This window comes from Rhinoraja longicauda, chromosome 40 (genome assembly GCF_053455715.1).
Source record: "Rhinoraja longicauda isolate Sanriku21f chromosome 40, sRhiLon1.1, whole genome shotgun sequence".
In the NCBI taxonomy this organism is placed as follows: domain Eukaryota; kingdom Metazoa; phylum Chordata; class Chondrichthyes; order Rajiformes; family Arhynchobatidae; genus Rhinoraja; species Rhinoraja longicauda.
The window spans coordinates 3,933,783-3,955,030 of NC_135992.1; the positions used below are offsets into that span (position 1 = coordinate 3,933,783).

At 53.3% G+C, this 21,248-nt stretch overlaps 1 protein-coding gene across 1 annotated transcript in view; it reads right to left on the minus strand.

The window, feature by feature from the left end:
- Window positions 1–21,248, minus strand: part of fam234b (family with sequence similarity 234 member B) — a 70,493-nt gene that overhangs the window by 5,404 nt on the left and 43,841 nt on the right. Inside the window, exons 8-11 of the mRNA XM_078430427.1 lie at window positions 9,339–9,488; window positions 7,122–7,203; window positions 5,584–5,733; window positions 2,016–2,133 (exon numbers count right to left, since the gene is read on the minus strand). Of these exons, the coding sequence (XP_078286553.1) occupies window positions 2,016–2,133; window positions 5,584–5,733; window positions 7,122–7,203; window positions 9,339–9,488 (500 nt within the window). The remainder of the gene's footprint in view (window positions 1–2,015; window positions 2,134–5,583; window positions 5,734–7,121; window positions 7,204–9,338; window positions 9,489–21,248) is intronic.

Consider the following 21,248-nt stretch of genomic DNA (forward strand, 5'->3'; position numbering starts at 1 on the left):
GGAATCAAGGGATAGGGAGAGAAGGCAGGCACGGGTTATTGATTGTGAACAATCAGCCATGATCACAATGAATGGCGGTGCTGGCTTGAAGGGCCAAATGGCCTCCTCCTGCACCTATTTTCAATGTTTCTATGAAACATATAAGATTATTAAGGGACACGCTAAAGGCAGGTAACATGTTCCCGATGTTGGGGCAGTCCAGAACCAGGGGCCATTTAGAACGGAGATGAGGAAGAACTTTTTCACCCAGAGAGTTGTGAATCTGTGTAATTCTCTGCCTCAGAAGGCATTGGAGGCCAATTCTCTGGATGCTTTCAATGGAGAGTTAGATAGAGCTCTTAAAGATCGCGGAGTCAGGGGGTATGGGGAGAAGGCAGGAATGGGTTACTGATTGTGGATGATCAGCCATGATCACAGTGAATGGCGGTGCTGGCGCGAAGGGCCGAATGGCCTCCTCCTGCACCTAATGTCTGTGGTTTATTGTTGGTGCTAGTGTACAGGGTGATCATTGGTCGGCTCAGCATGGACTCGGTGGGCCAAAGGGTCGGTTTCCGCGCTGTATCTCTAAACTAAACTAAAGGAAGCCTGCAGAAGGAACTGCAGATGCTGGTTTACTTCTAAATCTGTGGAATGAGGAACTAACAAGGTCAGGTAGCAACTTTGAAGAAAAAGAACTGGTGACGTTTTTGGTCGGCCCCCTTCTTCAGACTGTCTATGGGCCGAAGGGCCTTTAACCCTGAATTTGTGGAATTCTCTGCCACAGAGGACAGTGGAGGCCAAATCATTGGATGAATTTAAGAGAGAGTTAGAGCTCTATGGCCTAGTGGAATCAAGGGATAGGGGGAGAAGGCAGGCAGAAGGAGAATGACCTTTAACCCTGCTGTACGTCTCCGTGACTAAGCAATGGGGCTTTCCATTCCCAGGCTACGGTGCTGATACCCACCCCATCCTCCCCCCCGCTGAGTCAGCCTGACCTGCTGGAGGCACAAGCAACTGCAGATGCTGCAATCTTGAGAAAAGCACAAAGTTCCGGAGGAACTGGAGAAAAGGGTCAGGCAGCATCTGTGGAGGGAAATGGACAGATAATATTTCAGGTCATAGGCTCATTGCGTGGAAACAGGCCTTTTGACCCCACTTGCCTATGCTGACCAATATGCCCCACCTACACTGGACTAACCTGCCTACGTTTGGCCCCTATCCTTCCAAACCTTAGAAGAAACAAAGAACTGGCGATGCTGGTTTATACCAAAGATAGACATAGAGTGCTGGAGTAACTCAGCGGGTCAGGTATCACCGCTGGAGAAAAATGAAGGGTAACGTTTCGGGTTGGGACCCTTCTTCAGACTTCAGTCTGATGCCCTGTCGTCCTAACCAACTTCAGTCTGAAGAAGGGTTTGGACCCAAAACATCACCCATCATTTTTCTCCAGAGATGCTGCCTGACCCACTGAATTACTCCACCACTTTGTATCTTTCGTTCTAAACCTTTCCTATCCATGTAATGGATCAGGACACATGAATCTGAAGAACACACACACATACACTCACACACAGGCATGCGCACACGCACGCACACACACGCACACATACACACGCAGACACACGCATGCACGAGAGCACACGCGCACACGCACACAATTACGCACAGACATGCACACACAGACACGTGCCCACACGCACCCACAAACCTTCCAGATTCAGGGATAGTTTCTTCCCAGCTGTTATCAGGCAACTGAACCATCCTACCACAACTGGAGAACTATCTACCTCATTGGTGACCCTCAGACTATCTCTGATGGGATTTTACTGGCTCTACCTTGCACTAAACGTCATTGTTCCCTTCTCACGTATCTCTACCTTGTAAATATATTGTCTATGGGGCCGGTGTGGGGCTGGTGGTGACGCGGTGTGGGCGGTACTCACTGGCGGTGACGGGGCCGGGGCTGCGGGCTTGTAAATGTATTGTCTATGGGGCCGGTGTGGGGCTGGTGGTGACGCGGTACGGTCGGTACTCACTGGCGGAGGTGGTGATGGGGCTGGGGCTGTGGGCCAGCTCCACGAGCAGCCCAGGGTAGGCCGGGTGCAGGAGGTAGAGGCGGTACTGGCCGTCCAGCTCAGAGTCGCCCCCCTGAGCCTGTGAGTGAACAGAGAGGAACAATGATCAGCAACACGTTTAACGGCGGCACGGTGGCGCAGCGGGTGGAGCTGCTGCCTCACAGCGCCGGGGACCCGGGTTCGATCCTGACTACAGGCACTTGTCTGCACGGAGTTTGTACGTTCTCCCCGTGACCTGCGTGGGTTTTCTCCCAGATCTCAGCTTTCCTCCCACACTCCAAAGACGTGCAGGTTTGTAGGTGAATTTTTTTAGGTTTTTTAGTTTTGAGGTACAGCGCGGAAAAAGGCCCTTCAGCCCTTCTGCGCCTTGGACTCACACACCTCCCGCGGCACAGAGCCCTGCTGGTGCCCAATGTGTAGGAAGGGCCTGCAGATAGACACAAAATGCTGCAGTAACTCAGCAGGACAAGCAGCATCTCTGGAGAGAAGGAATGGGTGACGTTTTGGGGTCAAGACCGTTCTTTAGACCGACCCGAAGCGTCACCCGTTCCTTCTCCCCAGAGATGCTGCTTGTCCCGCTGAGTTACTCCAGCTTTTTGTGCCCAATGTCGGTCGCCATTGACACCGGCACCACTGGCTCTGGCCCAGCGAGGGGGAGCCCAACCTGCCCCCACCCCAGGGTGCGCCACTGGGCATCCGTGAGGCTCACGGGCAGGGAGGCAGAGTCACGCACCCGGGCACAAGGACTGCTCCTCTTCCCACTCCCTGCCCCCTCCTGCAGGCACTGGCTCCCCTCCTCTGCCCCCGCCCCATGGCAGAGCTGCCCACCCGAGGGTGGAGATGCCACGTCCACACTCCCCACGGCAGAGCTGCCCAACCTACGATCCCCACGGTGGAGCTGCCATGCCCACACTCCGCACGGTGGAGCTGCTCTACCTCTGCTCCCCACAGTGGAGTTGTCTCGTCCATAATCCTCACGGTGGAGCTCCACTCCCCACACTCCCCACCGTGGAGCTGCTCTACCCCTGCTCCCCACAGTGGAGTTGTCTCGTCCATAATCCTCACGGTGGTCCGAGATGCTGCCCGACCTGCTGAGTTACTCCAGCATTTTGTGAATAAATCCTCACGGTGGAGCTCCACTACCCACACTCCCCACGGTGGAGCTGCAGTACCCACACTCCCCACGGTGGAGCTGCAGTACCCACACTCCCCACGGTGGAGCTGCAGTACCCACACTCCCCACGGTGGAGCTGCAGTACAAACACTCCCCACGGTGGAGCTGCAGTACAAACACTCCCCAGGGCTGAGCTTCTCCACCCCCTGCTCCCCAGAACAGAGGCCTCGCAGTGGAGTTATCCAGAGGCCTGAATGAACACTCTGGGGACTCGAGTTCATCATGACTTTACTTCTAACTAATAATTTGGAATTAGTAATGATAATCACACAACTACCAAATCGTTGCAAACACCCTTCTTTGAATTGAATTGAACGGAGAGATGCAGCCTGGAAACAGGCCCTTCGGCCCACTGAGTCCACGCTGACCATCGAGAACCCGTTCACACTAGTTCTATGTTAACCATCTTTCACATCCACTTCCGACACATTAGGGGGCAATTTACCGAGGGTCAATTAACCGACGAACCCGCACGTCTTTGGGATGTGGGAGGTAAGCGGGGCAACTGGTGGAAACCTAAGGGGTCACAGGGAGAACATGCAAACTCCACACAGACAGCACCCACGGCCTTCAGGGGAGGGACCCAGCCGGCCTTACCCCGTTTGGCCGATCTGCGACACCGGACCCACCAACATGATCTGCCCTCAACTATCAGCTAAAAGGCCCAACAAGCCCCTCCATCCAGGAGTAATTGAAGACTAGGGTTGCCAACTGTCCCGTAGTAGCTGGGACATCCCGTATTTTGGGCTAAATTGGTTTGGCCCGTGTGGGACCGCCCTTGTCCCATATTAGGCTTGGGGGCGCTGTAGGCCCGGATGCTGTAGGCCCGGACAGTGTAGGTCCGGACACTGTAGGTCTGGACACTGTAGGCTCGGGGGATGCTGTAGGTACGAACAGTGTAGGTCCGGACAGTGTAGGTCCGGACACTGTAGGCTTGGGGGGCGCTGTAGGTACGAACAGTGTAGGTCCGGACAGTGTAGGTCCGGACACTGTAGGCTTGGGGGGCGCTGTAGGTCCGAACAGTGTAGGTCCGGACAGTGTAGGTCCAGAGGACCGGGCACCACCTAACGGAGATTGCGTAGCAACCCACCTCCAAGCCCGGGCGGCCGCCATTGGTGGAGCAGGAGCACGTGGCCGCTGGCTGGGTGAGATCACGTGTGGTGGTGACGTCACCTTGTCCCCTATTTGGGAGTGAGATAGTTGGCAACCCTACTGAAGACACACACAAAATGCTGGAGTACCTCAGCGGGACAGGCAACATCTCTGGATAGAAGGAATGGCTGACCAGGTTAATTGCCGGGATGGCTGGACTGATATATGATGGCTTACAATGAGCTTGTAAATACTGGAATTTAGAAGGATGAGAGGGGATCTAATAGAAACATATAAAATTCTTAAGGGATTGGACAGGCCAGATGCTGGAAAAATGTTCCGAATGTTAGGAGAGTCAAAAACCAAGGGTCACACTTTAAAAATAAAGGTTAGGCCATTTAGGACTGAGATGAGGTAAAACTTTTTCACCCAGAGTTGTGAATCTGTGGAATTCTCTGCCACAGAAGGCAATGGAGGCCAATTCACTGGATGTTTTCAAGAGAGAGTTAGATATAGTTTTTAGGGCTAACGGAATCAAGGGATATAGGGAAAAAGCAGGAATGGGCTACTGATTATGGATGATCAGGCATGATCAGATTGAATGGCGGGTGCTGGCTCGAAGGGCCGAATGGCCTATTCCTGCACCTATTTTTTATGTTTCTATGAGCCTTCTTCAGACTGAGTCAGCAGAGAGGGACACTAGAGATATGGAAGAGTAAGGTGTGCAAACGACAGATCAAAGCAGACGATGAAAAGGAAATGTAGAATGGTTCATTGTTAGCTGAGGGGAAAGGTGACAAGGAGGCATACAATCAGTAAAATGAATCGGAAGGACAGTGAAACTAGTCGGAGAACGAGGGTGGGGGATGGACGGAGAGAGAGGGAGATCAAGGGATACTTGACGTTAGAGAAACCAATGTTCAAAACAGCTGGGTTGTAAGCTGCCCAAGAAAAATACGAGGTGCTGTTCCTCCAATTTGTGTTGGGACTCGCTCTGACAATGGAGGAGGCCGAGGACAGAGAGGTCAGTGTGGGAAAGGGAGGGGGAGTTCAGGTGTTTAGCAGTCGGGAGGTCGGGTAGGCCAAGGCGTTCTAAGCTGAGATATTCAGCGAAATGAAAGTCCACACCTGGGCCAGTGGATGCAGTTAGCTCTGTCGCTCTGACAGTGGGGAAAGGTCAGTGTGGGAATGGGGCGACCTGGAGATTGGCCTGGAACCCCCAGAAGCAAGGAGCGCGCTCCCCTGTGGTTTCCGTCCACTCACCGAAGGCTTTGCTCTGCATTCTCCGGCCCAGAACAGGAACGCTGACCTCCCGTCAGACAGGGTGACCGAGGCTGCCTCCGATCCCTGGCTCCGGCAGTCCAGCTCCGCGGCCCACAGCTCCCGGCCCGAGCTCCCATCGATGATCAGACTCTGTTGGAAACAAAACACTGTTAGACAAAGAGAGACACAAAACAATAGACAATAGGTGCAGGAGGAGGCCATTTGGCCCTGCGAGCCAGCACCACCATTCAATGTGATCATGGCTGATCATTCTCAATCAGTACCCCGTTCCTGCCTTCTCCCCATACCCCCTGACTCCGCTATCCTTAAGAGCTCTATCTAGCTCTCTCTTGAATGCATTCAGAGAATTGGCCTCCACTGCCTTCTGAGGCAGAGAATTCTACAGATTCACAACTCTGTGACTGATTTTTTTTTTCCTCATCTCAGTTCTAAAAACACTGGAGTAACTCAGCGGGACAGGCAACATCTCTGGAGAGAAGCAATGGGTGACGTTTCGGGTCGAGACCCTTCTCCAGACGTCTGAGGAAGGGTGTTGACCCGAAACATCACCCATTCCTTCTCTCCTGAAATGCTGCCTGTCCCGCTGAGTTACTCCAGTTATTTTGTGTCTATCTTCGGTTTAAACCAGCGTCTGCAGTTCCTTCCTACACTGTGAGACAATGGTCCGATTTGGTCCAGCAAAGAGCTGGAGGTTCAATTGCAGGCGTTAAAGCACAGCTGGCAGCAAGCTGACTCCAGTGCAGTCACTGAGCCTGAGAGAGCGGTGACATTTTGTGCTTCGCTTTTACAAAGATTCTGGAACCAATTGGTTTTACCTTTTATTATACGATCCACTGCGGAGAAAGTCATTAAACCCAGCAGTGGCAGTGTCCTGCCAAACACCACTATTTCAAAGGAGCGTTTCCAGCCACCGACATTTAGGCCTGACACTACCAGCATAGTTGGACACAAAATGCTGGAGTAACTCAGCAGGTCAGGCAGCATCTCTGGAGAGAAGGAATGGGTGATGTTTCAGGCCAAGACCTGAAACATCACCTGTTCCTTCTCTCCAGAGATGCTGCCTGACCCGCTGAGTTACTCCAGCATTTTGCGCCTATCACCCATAGCTAGTTCTACCCGACACACTGGGGACAATTTACAGAAGCCAATTCGCCTACAAACCTGCACGTCTTTAGAGTGGGGGTGGGAACTAAAGCTTCCCGGAGAAAACCCTCGCAGGTCACGGGGAGAACATACAAACTCCATACAGACAGCACCCGTGGTCGGGATCGAACCCGGGTCCCTGGTGCAGTGAGGCAGCAACTCTACCGCTGACGGGACACAGAGATGAAAGAAGTAGAACAGACAAGTGTAGGACAAAAAAATTGCAGATGCTGGTTTAAATCGAAGGTAGACACAAAATGCCGGAGTAACTCAGCGGGACAGGCAGCATCTCTGGAGAGAAGGAATGGGTGACGTTTCGGGTCGAGACCCTTCTTCAGACTGATGAACAGAACAGACAAGTCTCCAGCTCGCACCTTCCTCGTGCTGTTCCCACTGGCCACCTGGATCAGGAAATCCAGGACTCGGTCATCGTTGAAGAACCCGGCCACAGGAGCACTGGAAGGAAAATGATTCCCGTTACACAGAGGGAGGGAATAGTCCATCCGCCAGCCGTTCCGTGGCACGGTCAACGCTTCCTGGGTGTGCGGGCACACAGGATCCTGTAGGGGGAGCCGCTGCTGGTCCCCCAAAACCAGAGGGCGGAGAGGAGGGAGGTGGTGACACCGGGCACGAGGAGTGGGGCCGGTGGGAGAGGAGAGGGAACCAGGGAACGGCCCCACCGCCCCCTTCACGGTCGGCTGCGGGAGGCTCCCACCCCCCGGGGCACGAAGGCAGACGGGCGAGGAGAGGGACTCGCTGGTCAATCCACACTAGGGGTGCCAACTATCTCACTCCCAAATAAGGGACAAGGCGATGTCACACCGCCCCGCACCCCATGTGACCTCACCCAGCCAGTGGCCACGTGCTCCCGCTCCACCAATGGCGGCCACTTGGGCCGGGAGGCCGGTTGCTACACAACCTCCGTTATGCGGCCCCTGGGCCTCCAGACCTAGTGTCTGGACCTACACTGTCAGGACCTACACTGTCTGGGCCTACACCGTTTGGGCCTACACTGTCTGGACCTACAGTGTCAGGACCTACACTGTCTGGGCCTACACCGTTTGGGCCTACACTGTCAGGACCTACACTGTCTGGGCCTACACTGTTTGTGCCTACACTGTCTGGACCTACAGTGTCAGGACCTACACTGTCAGGACCTACACTGTCTGGGCCTACACTGTTTGCGCCTACACTGTCTGGACCTACAGTGTCAGGACCTACACTGTCTGGGCCTACACTGTCAGGACCTACACTGTCTGGGCCTACACTGTTTGGGCCTACACTGTCTGGACCTACAGTGTCAGGACCTACACTGTTTGGGCCTACACTGTCTGGACCTACAGTGTCAGGACCTACACTGTCTGGGCCTACACTGTCAGGACCTACACTGTCTGGGCCTACACTGTCAGGTCCTACACTGTCTGGGCCTACACTGTTTGGGCCTACAGTGTCAGGTCCTACACTGTCAGGACCTACACTGTCTGGGCCTACACTGTCTGGGCCTACACTGTTTGGGCCTACACTGTTTGGGCCTACAGTGTCCGAACCTACAGTGTCCGAACCTACAGTGTCCGGGCCTCCAGCGTCCGGGCCTACAGCCCCCCCCCCCCCCCCCCCCCCCCCCCCCCCCCAGGCCTAATATGGGACAAGGGCAGTCCCATACAGGACAAACCAATTTAGCCCAAAATACGGGATGTCCCGGGTAATACAGGACAGTTGGCAACCCTAATCCACACAGCCAAGGAAGGCGGCGGCTGGAGGCCGTGCAGCAGCCTGGGGCTTGCCTGGATGGGGCACCGCTCACCGCTCACAACAACTGGAGCGCGGACTGGACTTGGAAGATGGTGCCAGAACAGGACGCCTCTTGCATATGGTCCCAGTGGACTCTATCTGCAAACTTTGCCAATCAGGGATTGTGCTTCGGTTTGGCAATACTTTACTGGACCACGTGTAAAAACAGAATTTCACTGTGCGTTTGCACACATGACCGTAAAGCACCATTGACCTGTGACAAGAGGACGTTGATTATGCCACAGACGTTTCTGGTGAACACCGTCACCGACAAGAGAGAGACTCTGGTCATCTATTTGGTTGAGATACACAGCGCAGAAACAGGCCCTTCGGCCCACCGAGTCCATGCCGACCAGCGATCCCCGCACAACAACATTATCCTACACACACGAGGGACAATTTACAATTAAATCGATATAATCAATTTGGTGGGGAACGGGGGATGGGGGCGTGATAGACCGGGATAGAGCGAGGAAGTGCGGGGAGGGAAGGCGAGAGGGAGGGAGGGATGGAGGAACAGAGGGAGGGAAAGAGGGAAGGAGTGTGGGAGGGAAAGAGGGAAGGTGTGCGGGGAGGCAAGAGCTTGGGGAAGGGTAGGGTTGTTGGTGTGAGGGTGTGTGACTGGGTGGGGGGTTGTGGGTGTGAGGGTGTGTGACTGCGTGGGGGGTTGTGGGTGTCAGGGTGTGTGACTGGGTGGGGGGTTGTGGGTGTGAGGGTGTGTGACTGGGTGGGGGGTTGGGGGGTGGTGTGTGGTGGTCCGGTCTCCCGCTCACTGCCGGGCATCGCAATCGGGTCCTCACCCGCTGATGGTGCTGCCGACCTCCTGCCACACTTGGCGTAGCTGTGTGCCCCTCAGCAGCTGCAGCCGGTTCCTGGTGGTGACCAGCAGCTCCGCGGGGCCCTCGCCAGGCCGACCCAGTGCCTGCACGTCCCGCACAGAGTCGTTACCGCTGGAGGACAAGCACAATCGTCACACTTTATAAGTTCAATTTAGAGATACAGCGCGGAAACAGGCCCCTCATCCCCACCGCCCAGCGATCCCCCGCACACTAACACTATCCTACACACAATATACAGTTATATCAAGTCAATTAACGTACAAACCTGAACCATCTTTGGAGTTGTGGGAGGAAACGGAGCATCCGTGAGAAAACCCACGCAGGTCACGGGGAGAACGTACGAGCCCCGTACAGACGGCACCCGTAGTCAGGATCGAGCCCGGGTCTCTGGCGTTGTGAGGCAGCAACTCTACCGCTGCACCACCCCACCGCCAAATCACCATCAGCCGAATCACCAGCCGAATCCTCCCTCACATCCTGCCCCTACCCGCGTACAAATCACCCCCCCCCTCCCCAGGTACAAATTACCCACAAAGCAGGTGAGGCAGTAGTTCTGCCGCTGCACCCACCGAGATGCCCTGAGTGTTGAGGATGAGTGTCTGAACTTCATACACTGCCGCACATCAGGAATGGGGGAGAATGACCAGGTGGGGCTTTATAAGGCACTGGTCAGGCCGCATTTGGAACATTGTGACCAGTTTTGGGGCCCATATCGTAGGAAGGCTATGCTGGTGTTGGGAAGGGTCCAAAGGAGGTTTACAAGAATGATCCCAGGAATGACTGGGTTAACACACGATGAGCGTTTGACGGCGCTGGCCTGTACTTGCTGGAGTTTAGAAGGATGAGGGGGGGATCTTATTGAAACTTGCCGAATAGCGAAAGGCCTGGACAGAGTGGATGTGGAGAGGATGCGTCCACTAGTGGGAGAGTCTTGGACCAAAGGTCATAGCCTCAGAGTAAAAGGACGTACCTTTATTCTCTCGATTTATTCAAGAGAGAGTTGGATTTAGCTCCTAGGACTAACGGAATCTAGGGATATGGGGAGAAAGCAGGAACGGGGTACTGATTGTGGATGATCAGCCATGATCATATTGAATGGCGGTGCTGGCTTAAAGGGCCGCATGCCTACTCCTGCACCAATTTCTATGTTTCTATATTTAGAAAGGGGATAAGGAGGAATTTCTTTCGTCAGAGGTCTGTGGAATTCATGGCAACAGATGGCTCTGGAGTCCGTCATTGGGTATTTTGAAGGGCAGAGATTGACAGATTTGATTCGTGCCGGTCAGTGTCAGGGGCTATGGGGAGAAGGCATGAGAATGGGGTTGAGGTGGAAAGATAGATCAGCTATTCTGACTGAATGCAGAATACACTTAATGGGCCAAATGGCCTAATAGGGGGCCCCTATAACTTATTACATTTATCAATTAACCATCTTCTGTCCTCTTCAGTCTGATCAGTCTGAAGAAGGGTCTCGACCCGAAACGTCACCCATTCCTTCTCTCCTGAGATGCTGCCTGACCTGCTGAGTTACTCCAGCATTTTGTGAATAAATACCTTCGATTTGTACCAGCATCTGCAGTTATTTTCTCATATTATATCTTCTGCCCTCTGGTAAACTGTATCATTTAGTTTGAGGACTAAAGACCAGGGACCAGCAGAGGGCAATGTTGTTCAGGGCTCCAGCCGCCTGACTGCTGCCTCTGGCTCCACTGCTGTTTAGATTAGAGAAACAGGCCCTTTGGCCCACTGAGTCCATACCTACCAGCGATCCCCACACACTGACACTATCCCACACGCACTAGGGTCAATTTACAATTGTACCTAAGTCCAATTAACCTACAAACCTGTAGGTCTTTGGAGTGTGGGAGGAAACCGGAGCACCCGGAGAAAACCCACGCAGGTCACGGGGAGAACGTACAAACCAAAGATACTAGAGGAACAAGGTGGACCACTCCATTGAAATCGCCTATACTGAAGTGTAGTCCGCAAAGGAGCGTAACATCCGCCATTTTAGTAAGCAAAACCCGCCGTTCGCTCTGCCTCTCGCCGTGTAATCTGAGTTTTTGGGGAACAGTATGTGTGATGACACCATAAAAATGCAGAATATATCTCATCTATCAATTCACAGTCTGAATTCAGTCTGAAGAAGGGTCTCGACCCGAAACGTCATCCATTCCTTCTCTCCTGAGATGTTGCCTGACCTGCTGAGTTACTCCAGCATTTTGTGAAATAAATACCTTCGATTTGTACCAGCATCTGCAGTTATTTTCTTACACTATCAATTCACAGATTATTGTTATTTTTCTTTTTAAATGTTTCTGCACGTTTCTGCCTACTAAAATGGCGCCGTGACATACTACGGTTTTTAGGGACGAGTGGTCTATCTTGCTCCTCTAGTATCTTTGGTACAAACTCCGTACAGACAGCACCCGTGGTCAGGATCGAACCCGGGTCTCTGGCGCAGTGAAGCAGCAGCTCTACCGCTGCGCCACCCTTGACTGGAGCCTTCACTGGCTGCTCATTCTGTGAGCCTGGGGTTATGAGTGGTGGTAGCGGGGTTGGGGGGGTCTAGGCTGGGTTCAGAGAGGAGTCAGTGAGGTTTCCCCAGGAGCATGAGGCAGTGAGGATACCGATTGGGGACGGGTCATTGAGATCACACCTGGGTTTGGCGAGCTCATCTTCAGCATCAACTACATTAACCCCAGGGCTGGGTTAGATTACCCCCAGCCGAACGATCGGCAGGTCTGCCTTACCCTGGGGATTGGTTATAACATCACCGGGGTTAGGACATGCTAAGGCCGAGGGACACACTAACCCCAAGGACACACTCACCCCAGGGTTGGGACACTCTAGGCCCAGGGTTGGGACACTCTAGGCCCAAGGTTGGGACACTCTAACCCCAGGGTTGGGGCACTCTAGGCCCAGGGTTGGGACACTCTAACCCCAGGGATGGGACACTCTAGGCCCAGCGTTGGGACACTCTAACCCCAGGGTTGGGACACTCTAACCCCAGTGTTGGGACACTCTAACCCCAGGGTTGGGACACTCTAGGCCCAGGGTTGGGACACTCTAGGCCTAGGGTTGAGATCCTCTATCCCCAGGGTTGGGACACTCTAGGCCCAGGGTTGGGACACTCTAGGCCCTGGGTTGGGACACTCTAGGCCTAGGGTTGAGACACTCTAGGCCCAGGGTTGAGACACTCTAGGCCCAGGGTTGGGACACTCTAGGCCCAAGGTTGGGACACTCTAACCCCAGGGTTGGGACACTCTAACCCCAGGGTTGGGACACTCTAGGCCCAGGGTTGGGGCACTTTAGGTCCAGGGTTGGGATACTCTAGGCCCAGGGTTGGGACACTCTAGGCCCAGGGTTGGGGCACTCTAGGTCCAGGGTTGGGACACTCTAGGCCCAGGGTTGGGACACTCTAGGCCCAGGGTTGGGACACTCTAACCCCAGGGTTGGGACACTCTAACCCCAGGGTTGGGACACTCTAGGCCCAGGGCTGAGACACTCTAGGCCCAGGGTTGGGACACTCTAGGCCCAGGGTTGGGACACTCTAGGCCCAGGGTTGGGACACTCTAGCCCAGGGTTGGGACACTCTAGGCCCAGGGTTGGGACACTCTAGGCCCAGGGTTAGATCGATCTATTCCTCTCATGATTTTATACAACTCTATAAGATCACCCCTCATCCTTCTGCGCTCCAAGGAATAGAGACCCAGCCTGCTCAACCTCTCCCTGTAGCTCATACCCTCTAGCCCTGGCAACATCCTTGTAAATCTTTTCATGAACTCTTGGCTCCTCTGGCTTCCCTCAGCGCATCCTCTGCATCTTTAGGTTCCATGGCCATGTCACACGTGGAGACCAGGAGCGCAGATACCGAGAAACTCGGTTAACCACGGAGAAAGCTGTAAACCCCGAGCAGGTCGGGCAGTGACCTTGGCAACTTGGGTGAGTGACCCGGCAGCTTCGGCAGCCTCCCTGGCCAAACGCTCTCGTGACCGAGAGGTCGGGGGGGGGGGGGGGGGGGGGGGGGGGAGAAGCGGACTGCTGCGGTGGGCTGCGTCTCTCTGTGAAGCAGCAGGTCGGGGCAGGATGGGCGGTCACGGTGGCGCAGCGGTTAGAGTTGCTGCCTTACTGCGAATGCAGCGCCGGAGACCCGGGTTCGATCTCGACTACGGAGTTTGTACGTTTCTCCCCGTGACCTGCGTGGGTCTTCTCCGAGATTCTTTGCTTTCTCCCACATGTGCAGGTTTGTAGGTTAATTGGCTGGGTAAATGTAAAAATTGTCCCCAGTGTGTGTAGGATAGTGTTAATGTGCGGGGATCGTTGGTTGGTGTGGACCCGGTGGGCCGAAGGGCCTGTTTCTATCTCTAAACTAAACTGAACTGCAGGAGCTGCCAGCCGCCCTGTCTCCCACAGGTCTGTATTACATCTGGTCGCTGCCAGCTGCGGCTGTGGAAGGTGATCGCTCCCTGTGATCGCTCCCTGTGATCGCCTGGTGTTCTTCCCTTTCACCGTCCCCTATTGTTCGCGGGAACAAACCAGGCCTCTCATCTCCCGAAGAGCGGGGCGAAGGGCCCAAGGGAGGCCCTTTAAAAACTTTAATAGATGGCGATTGTTTACACCGGGACAAAGCTGGAGGCAGCAGGGCAGTGGAAACCTTATCCACAAAATCAAAGAGAGCGTTCAGACGAAATGTTTTAGCCCAAAGACTGGTGGAATTGGAGAGCGCCTGACCTCAGGGAATCGGAGGAGGTGCATTTCACTCAACCCTTTGTTGGGTTCACTGCCATTTCATCTGATCATCACGTACCCTGTCTTTGCTTTCTCGTCTTCTCCCTGGAGCCATTCATTCTTTATCTACCTCCTTCTTGACTATATTACATGATTTGTCTTCATTGTGTGTTTGAGTCACAGAGTGATACAGTGTGGAAACAGGCCCTTCGGCCCAACTTGCCCACACCGACCAACATGTCCCAGCTACACTAGTCCCACCTGCCTGCGCTTGGCCCATATCCCACCAAATCTGACCTATCCATGTAACTGTCTAACTGTTTCTTAAACGTTGGGATAGTCCCAGCCTCAACTACCTCCTCTGGCAGCTTGTTCAATACACTCACCACCCTCTGTGTGCAAAAGTTACCCCTCAGATTCCTATCAAATCTTTTCCCCTTCACCTTGGACCCATATCCTTTGGTCCTCGATTCACCTACTCTGGGCCAGAGACTCTGTGCGTCTACCCGATCTATTCATTTGAGGTTTAAGTTTGAGATGGGAGAGGAAGAGTTGCTGAAAGACACAGGACATAACATGGCTGGTGGGTCAGGAAAGAAACCATGATGCAGTCGGGCCGAGTGGCCTGTGTGTGCTGTGTATTCCACCTAGGGTTGCCAACTTCCCCACTCCCAAATAAGGGACAAAGGGTGACATCACTTCCCCTCACTCCACGTGACCTCACCCAGCCAGCGGCCACGTGCTCCCGCTCCACCAATGACGGCCGCCATTGGTGGAGCGGGAGCACGTGGCCGCTGGCTGGGTGAGGTCACGTGGGGCGCGGGGCAGTGACGTCACCCGTTGTCCCTTATTTGGGGAGGGAGGAAGTTGGCAACCCTACTAATATGGGACATGGGCGGTCCCGTACGGGACAAACTAATTTAGCCCAAAATACGGGATGTCCCGGCTAATACGGGACAGTTGGCAACCCTAATTTCACCCGAGGTATAACTGGCCTCCCAGGGGCAAGGTGATGAGGGCAGAGAGGCAAACGTTGTCCGGGCACCTGCCCCAGGTGTTTAGCGTCCTGTTCTGTGGCAGCGCTCAGACTCCATATGCCACAGCCTGGTAGACACAAAATGCTGGAGTAACTAAGCGGGACAGGCAGCATCTCGGGAGAGAAGAAATGGGTGACGATTCGGGACGAGACCCTTCTTCAGACTGATTGGAATGGGAGACGTTTCGGGTCAAGCCCCTTCTTCAGACAGCCTGATTGGAATGGGAGACGTTTCGGGTCAAGCCCCTTCTTCAGACAGCCTGATGTTTAGTTTAATTTGGAGATACAGCGCGGAAACAGGCCCTTCAGCCCACTGAGTCAGCTCCGACCAGCGATCCTCCATAAACTAGTTCTATCCTACACACTGGGGATAATTCACAGGTCAACTATAAACCTGCACGCCTTTGGAGTGTGGGAGGAAACCGGAGCACCCGGAGAAAACCCACCCAGTCACGGGGGGGAACGTACAAACTCCGTACAGACAGCACCCGTAGTCAGGATTGAACCCGTGTCTCTGGCGCTGTGAGGAAGTAGCTAGACCGCCACCGTGCTGCCCCGCAGCCTGGCTCTTGGGCTGAACGGTGTCTATTTAACGTGTGGAAACAAGGACCTGCAGATAATGGTTTACAAAATACACAGACAAAGTGTTGGAGTAACTCAGCGGGTCAGGCAGCATCTCTGGAGAACATGGAAAGGTGACGTTTTAGATTGGGAACCTTCTTCAGTCAGAAGAAGGGTCCGGACCCGAAGAATCAGAAGCAGGGTCCCATCTTGAAATGTCACCCATCCATGTCCTCCAGAGATGCTGCCTGACCCGCTGAGTTACTCCAGCACTCTGTGAAACGTCACCTATCCATGTTCTCCACAGATGCTGCCTGACCCGCTGAGTTACTCCAGCACTCTGCGTCTTTTTCCGTGTTCCCCATTGACTGAGGGGAGGCACAGTGGCGCAGAGAGTAGAGCTGCTGCCTCACAGCACCATTGACGCAGGTTCAATCCTGACCTCGGGTGCTGTCTGAGTGGAGTTTGCGTGTCATCTTTGTGACGGCATGGGTTCCTCACGGGTGCTCCGGTTTCCTCCCACATCCCAAAGACACGTGGGTTGGGAGGTTCATTGGGTTCTGCACGTTGCCCGCGCTGTGTGGTGGAATCTGGGAGGACGGGAGGTGATGGGAATGCGAGGAGAATAAAACGGGATCAGTTCAAGATGGGGCTTGTGTATGGAGGAAGGAACTGCAGATATACATTAATGACTTGGATGAAGGGAATAAAAGTACCATTAGCAAATTTGCAGATGATACAAAGCTGGGTGGCAGTGTGAACTGTGAGGAAGATGCTATGAGGTTGCAGGGTGACTTGGACAGGTTGTGTGAGTGGGCGGATGCATGGCAGATACAGTTTAATGTGGATAAGTGTGAGGTTAGCCACTTTGGTGGTAAGAATAGCAAGGCAGATTATTATCTGAATGGTGTCAAGTTAGGAACAGGGGACGTACAACGAGATCTGGGTGTCCTAGTGCATCAGTCACTGAAAGGAAGCATGCTGGTACAGCAGGCAGTGAAGAAAGCCAATGGAATGTTGGCCTTCATAACAAGAGGAGTTGAGTATAGGAGCAAAGAGGTCCTTCTGCAGTTGTACAGGGCCCTAGTGAGACTGCACCTGGAATACTGTGTGCAGTTTTGGTCTCCAAATTTGAGGAAGGATATTCTTGCTATTGAGGGCGTGCAGCGTAGGTTTACTAGGTTATTTCCCGGAATGGCGGGACTGTCATATGTTGAAAGACTGGAGCAACTAGGCTTGTATACACAGGAATTTAGAAGGATGAGAGGAGATCTTATCGAAACATATAAGATTATTAAGGGGTTGGACACGTTAGAGGCAGGAAACACGTTCCCAATGTTGGGGGAGTCCAGAACAAGGGGCCAGAGTTTAAGAATAAGGGGTAGGCCATTTCGAACTGAGATGAGGAAAAACTTTTTCAGTCAGAGAGTTGTGAATCTGTGGAATTCTCTGCCTCAGAAGGCAGTGGAGGCCAATTCTCTGAATGCATTCAAGAGAGAGCTAGATAGAGCTCTTAAAGATAGCGGAGTCAGGGGGTATGGGGAGAAGGCAGGAATGGGGTACTGATTGAGAATGATCAGCCATGATCACATTGAATGGCAGTGCTGGCTCGAAGGGCCGAATGGCCTCCTCCTGCACCTATTGTCTATTGATGCTGGTTTACACTGCAGACACAAAATGCTGCAGTAACTCAGCGGGTCAGGCAGCATCTCTGAAGAAAAGGAATAGGCGATGTTTCAAGTGGAGATCGTTCATCCCAACCCAAAACCTGTTTCTCCAGAGATGCTGCCTGACCCACTGCTGCTCCAGCCTTTTGTGTCTGTCTACAAGATGGGGCTTAACGGGTGCTTCAGTCAGTGGGCTCAGAGGCTTCTTACCCTGCTGTATAGCAGGGTTCAGTGTAGGGTTGCCAACTGTCCCGTATTAGCCGGGACATCCCGTATTTTGGGCTAAATTAGCCTGTCCAGCCCTTGTCCCATAATAGTAGGGTTGCCAACTTCCTCACTCCCAAATAAGGGACAAAGGGTGACGTCACCGCCCCGCGCCCCACGTGACCTCACCCAGCCAGCGGCCACGTGCTCCCGCTCCACCAATGGCGGCCGCCATTGGTGGAGCGGGTGCACGTGGCCGCTGGCTGGGTGAGGTCACGTGGGGCGCGGGGCGGTGACGTCGCCTTGTCCCGTATTTGGGAGTGAGGAAGTTGGCAACCCCAGTTGAGCAACACCGGGAATACAAGCCGTGTGGAACTGTCCCGGAAAATAACCACAGACGGGCAAAGAAGCCCGTGACCCCTAGGGGGCAGCATGAGCCAACCTCCGCCCTGGTAGAGCCCCTTCTGCCCGGGTTACTGTCACAGAACCCCCCCCACAAGGCTGGCACGGTGGCGCAGCTGGAAGACACACTGCCTCACAGTCCAGAGGCCCGGAATCAATCCTGACCTCGGGTGCTGTCTGTGTGGAGTTGATGCGTTCTCCCTGTGACCACGTGCGTTTCCTCCGGGTGCTCTGGTTTCCTCCCACATCCCAAAGGCGTGCGGGTTTGCAGGCGAGTTGGATTCTGTGAATTGCCCCTAGTGTGCAGGGAGTGGATGCAAAAGTAAGATGGCGTAGAACTAATGGGAACGATGGACTGCATGGGCTCGGTGGGCCGAAGGGCCTGTTTTCATGCTGCATGTCAAAGCTAAACTACACAATGTGCCCAATGTGTCATAGCTGAATGTTTCAACGTAGGAAGGAGACTGGAGTCTCCTAACACATGGCATCCCTGTGTGGTATCTCAGCTGCACGGAGGCAGAGAGGAAAGCTCTTCAGCGGGAAGTCCATAGAGCTCAGAGGACCATCGGAACACAGCTACCAGCCTTGGAGGGCATCTACAACACACGATGCCTCAGAAAAGCCACCAGCATCCACAAAGACTCTTCACACCCCTGCAACAGTCTGTTCGAACTTCTACCATCGGGCAGACGATACAAGGCCTTCTACGCCCGCACCTCCAGACTCAGGAACAGCTTCATCCCCAGGGCCATAGCTGCTATGAACCGGTCCTGCTGAGCCGGATGGTCACATCGCACAGTGACCCGGCACAGATCTACTTGGACTTTATTCTGTTTTAAAACTGTTCTAATTTGTTTCATTGGGTTGTTTAAATTAATACTGACTAGCTGATTAAATTATTGCATCGTATGGGAGGCGCATTCCCAATCACGTTGTACCCCTGTACAATGACAATAAAGATATATTGTATTGTATTGTAATGTATTGTATTGTCTGGAGACAGGAGTTGGCTTCCTCAAAGACCTGTACACCGGAGACACATGGGACCTGCACATGGGAGACAACGGGATCCGGTACACGTGAGACACGCGGGGTCTGTACATGGGATACACATGCAAGACAACATGATCGGTGGTCTGCACATGGGAGACACAGTGGTCTACACACTGAGAGCCCCAGTCTGTATACACCAGACCACAAGCTCCCTGCACTGGGAGTCTCAGAGTCTGCACAACACTTCTCCCTGCACACAGCATTCACATGCATGGTGTCGGGTCACCTACAACAACCCAAGCTCTCAGATTCCAAGGTCATTTTTAACGCATGTTTTCCACTGTTGCTGATAGCTTGTTGCCTTTGCTTGAGAGATATGCCAGAGCACCTCGCGAGTACGTGACTGTCCGCAGACACAGGTCACCTCACTGCTATTTTGAGCTGCAGGATAATGAACTTATTTTGGCATTATTCTCACTACGTGACTGAGCGCAGGCTTCTGGAATGCTGACAACATCATGTGCAAACCCTCAGAGACAGTCACAAAGGCCAGTGTTAACACATCACTCCCCAACCTGCCAGCATACCTGGCTATTTATTCAAGACAGACCATTCTGCACATACTGGTGGATTCCAAAACGTTTCCCTTGTTGGCCAGATGCCATGGCTGAGTGCACTCTGCAGCCAGGTATACATGAACATTTCCACAGTGCTGTTTCAGAGAGCGGGAGAGTTAGAGTCATAGAGTGATACAGCGTGGAAACAGGTCCTTCAGCACAACTTGCCCACACCGGCCAACATGCCCCATCCACACTAGTCCCACCTGCCCACGTTTGGCTCATATCAACTCCAAATCTGTCCGAAACATGTACCAGTCTAATTGTTTCTTAAATGTCGGGATAGTCTAGGTAAACTAAACTAGACTATCCCGAAGTTTAAGAAACAATTAGACTGGTACATGGTACAGCGTGGAAACAGGCCTTAGCTCCACCGGGTCTGCACTGACCAGCGATCCCCACACACTAACACTATCCCACACACGAGGGACAATTTACAATTATCCCAAGCCAATTACCCCACAAACCTGTACGTCTTTGGAGAGTGGGAGGAAACTTGAGATCCCGGAGAAAACCCACACAGGTCACGGGGACAACGTACAAACTCCGTACAGACAGCACCCGTAGTCGGGATCAAACCCAGGTCTCTGGCGCTGTGAGGCAGCAGCTCTGCCACCGTGCCGCCCTGCCTCAACTACCTCCTCTCACAGCTCGTTCCATACACCCACCACCCTTTGTGTGAAAAAGTTACCCCTCGGGTTCCTATGAAATTTTCTTCCCTTCATCTTAAACCTATGTCGTCTGGTCCTCAATTCACCTACTCTGGGCAAGAGAGTCTGTGCATCTACCCGATTTATTCCCCTCATGATTTTACAGTTCTCCCCTCTGTACGGGTCAATACCAGTTTGCACCGTCTCCATGTACACTCGATGGTCGATATTTGGGACCCCACATTAACGTCACAACCTACACGATATGTGGGCATCCCCACTCCACTGATCACAACTGTCTGCCCATTCCCCTCTGCCACAGCCTGACCACACTTCAGAGAGCAGACACAAAATGCTGGAGTAACTCAGCGGGTCAGGCAGCATCTCTGGAGAGACGGTAATGGGTGACGTTTCGGGTCGAGACCGTTCTTCAGACTACCTTCGATTTAAACCAGCATCCTCAGTTCTTTCCTACACTTCAGAGAGGGCTGCTTTTGAAAATCGCTTTGAAAAATGCAACGTTAGGTCATTACACTCAATGGGACAAGGGCAGAATCTTTTCCGACTAACCTGTTTAATAGACAATAGACAATAGGTGCAGGAGTAGGCCATTCAGCCCTTCGAGCCAGCACCGCCATTCAATGCGATCATGGCTGATCACTCTCAATCAGTACCCCGTTCCTGCCTTCTCCCCATATCCCCTCACTCCGCTATCCTTAAGAGCTCTATCCAGCTCTCTCTTGAAAGCATCCAACGAACTGGCCTCCACTGCCTTCTGAGGCAGAGAATTCCACAACTTCACCACCCTCTGACTGAAAAAGTTCTTCCTCATCTCCGTTCTAAATGGCCTACCCCTTATTCTTAAACTGTGGCCCCTTGTTCTGGACTCCCCCAACATTGGGAACATGTTATCTGCCTCTAATGTGTCCAATCCCCTAATTATCTTATATGTTTCAATAAGATCCCCCCTCATCCTTCTAAGGTGAGGGAGGAAAGATTTTATAGGAATC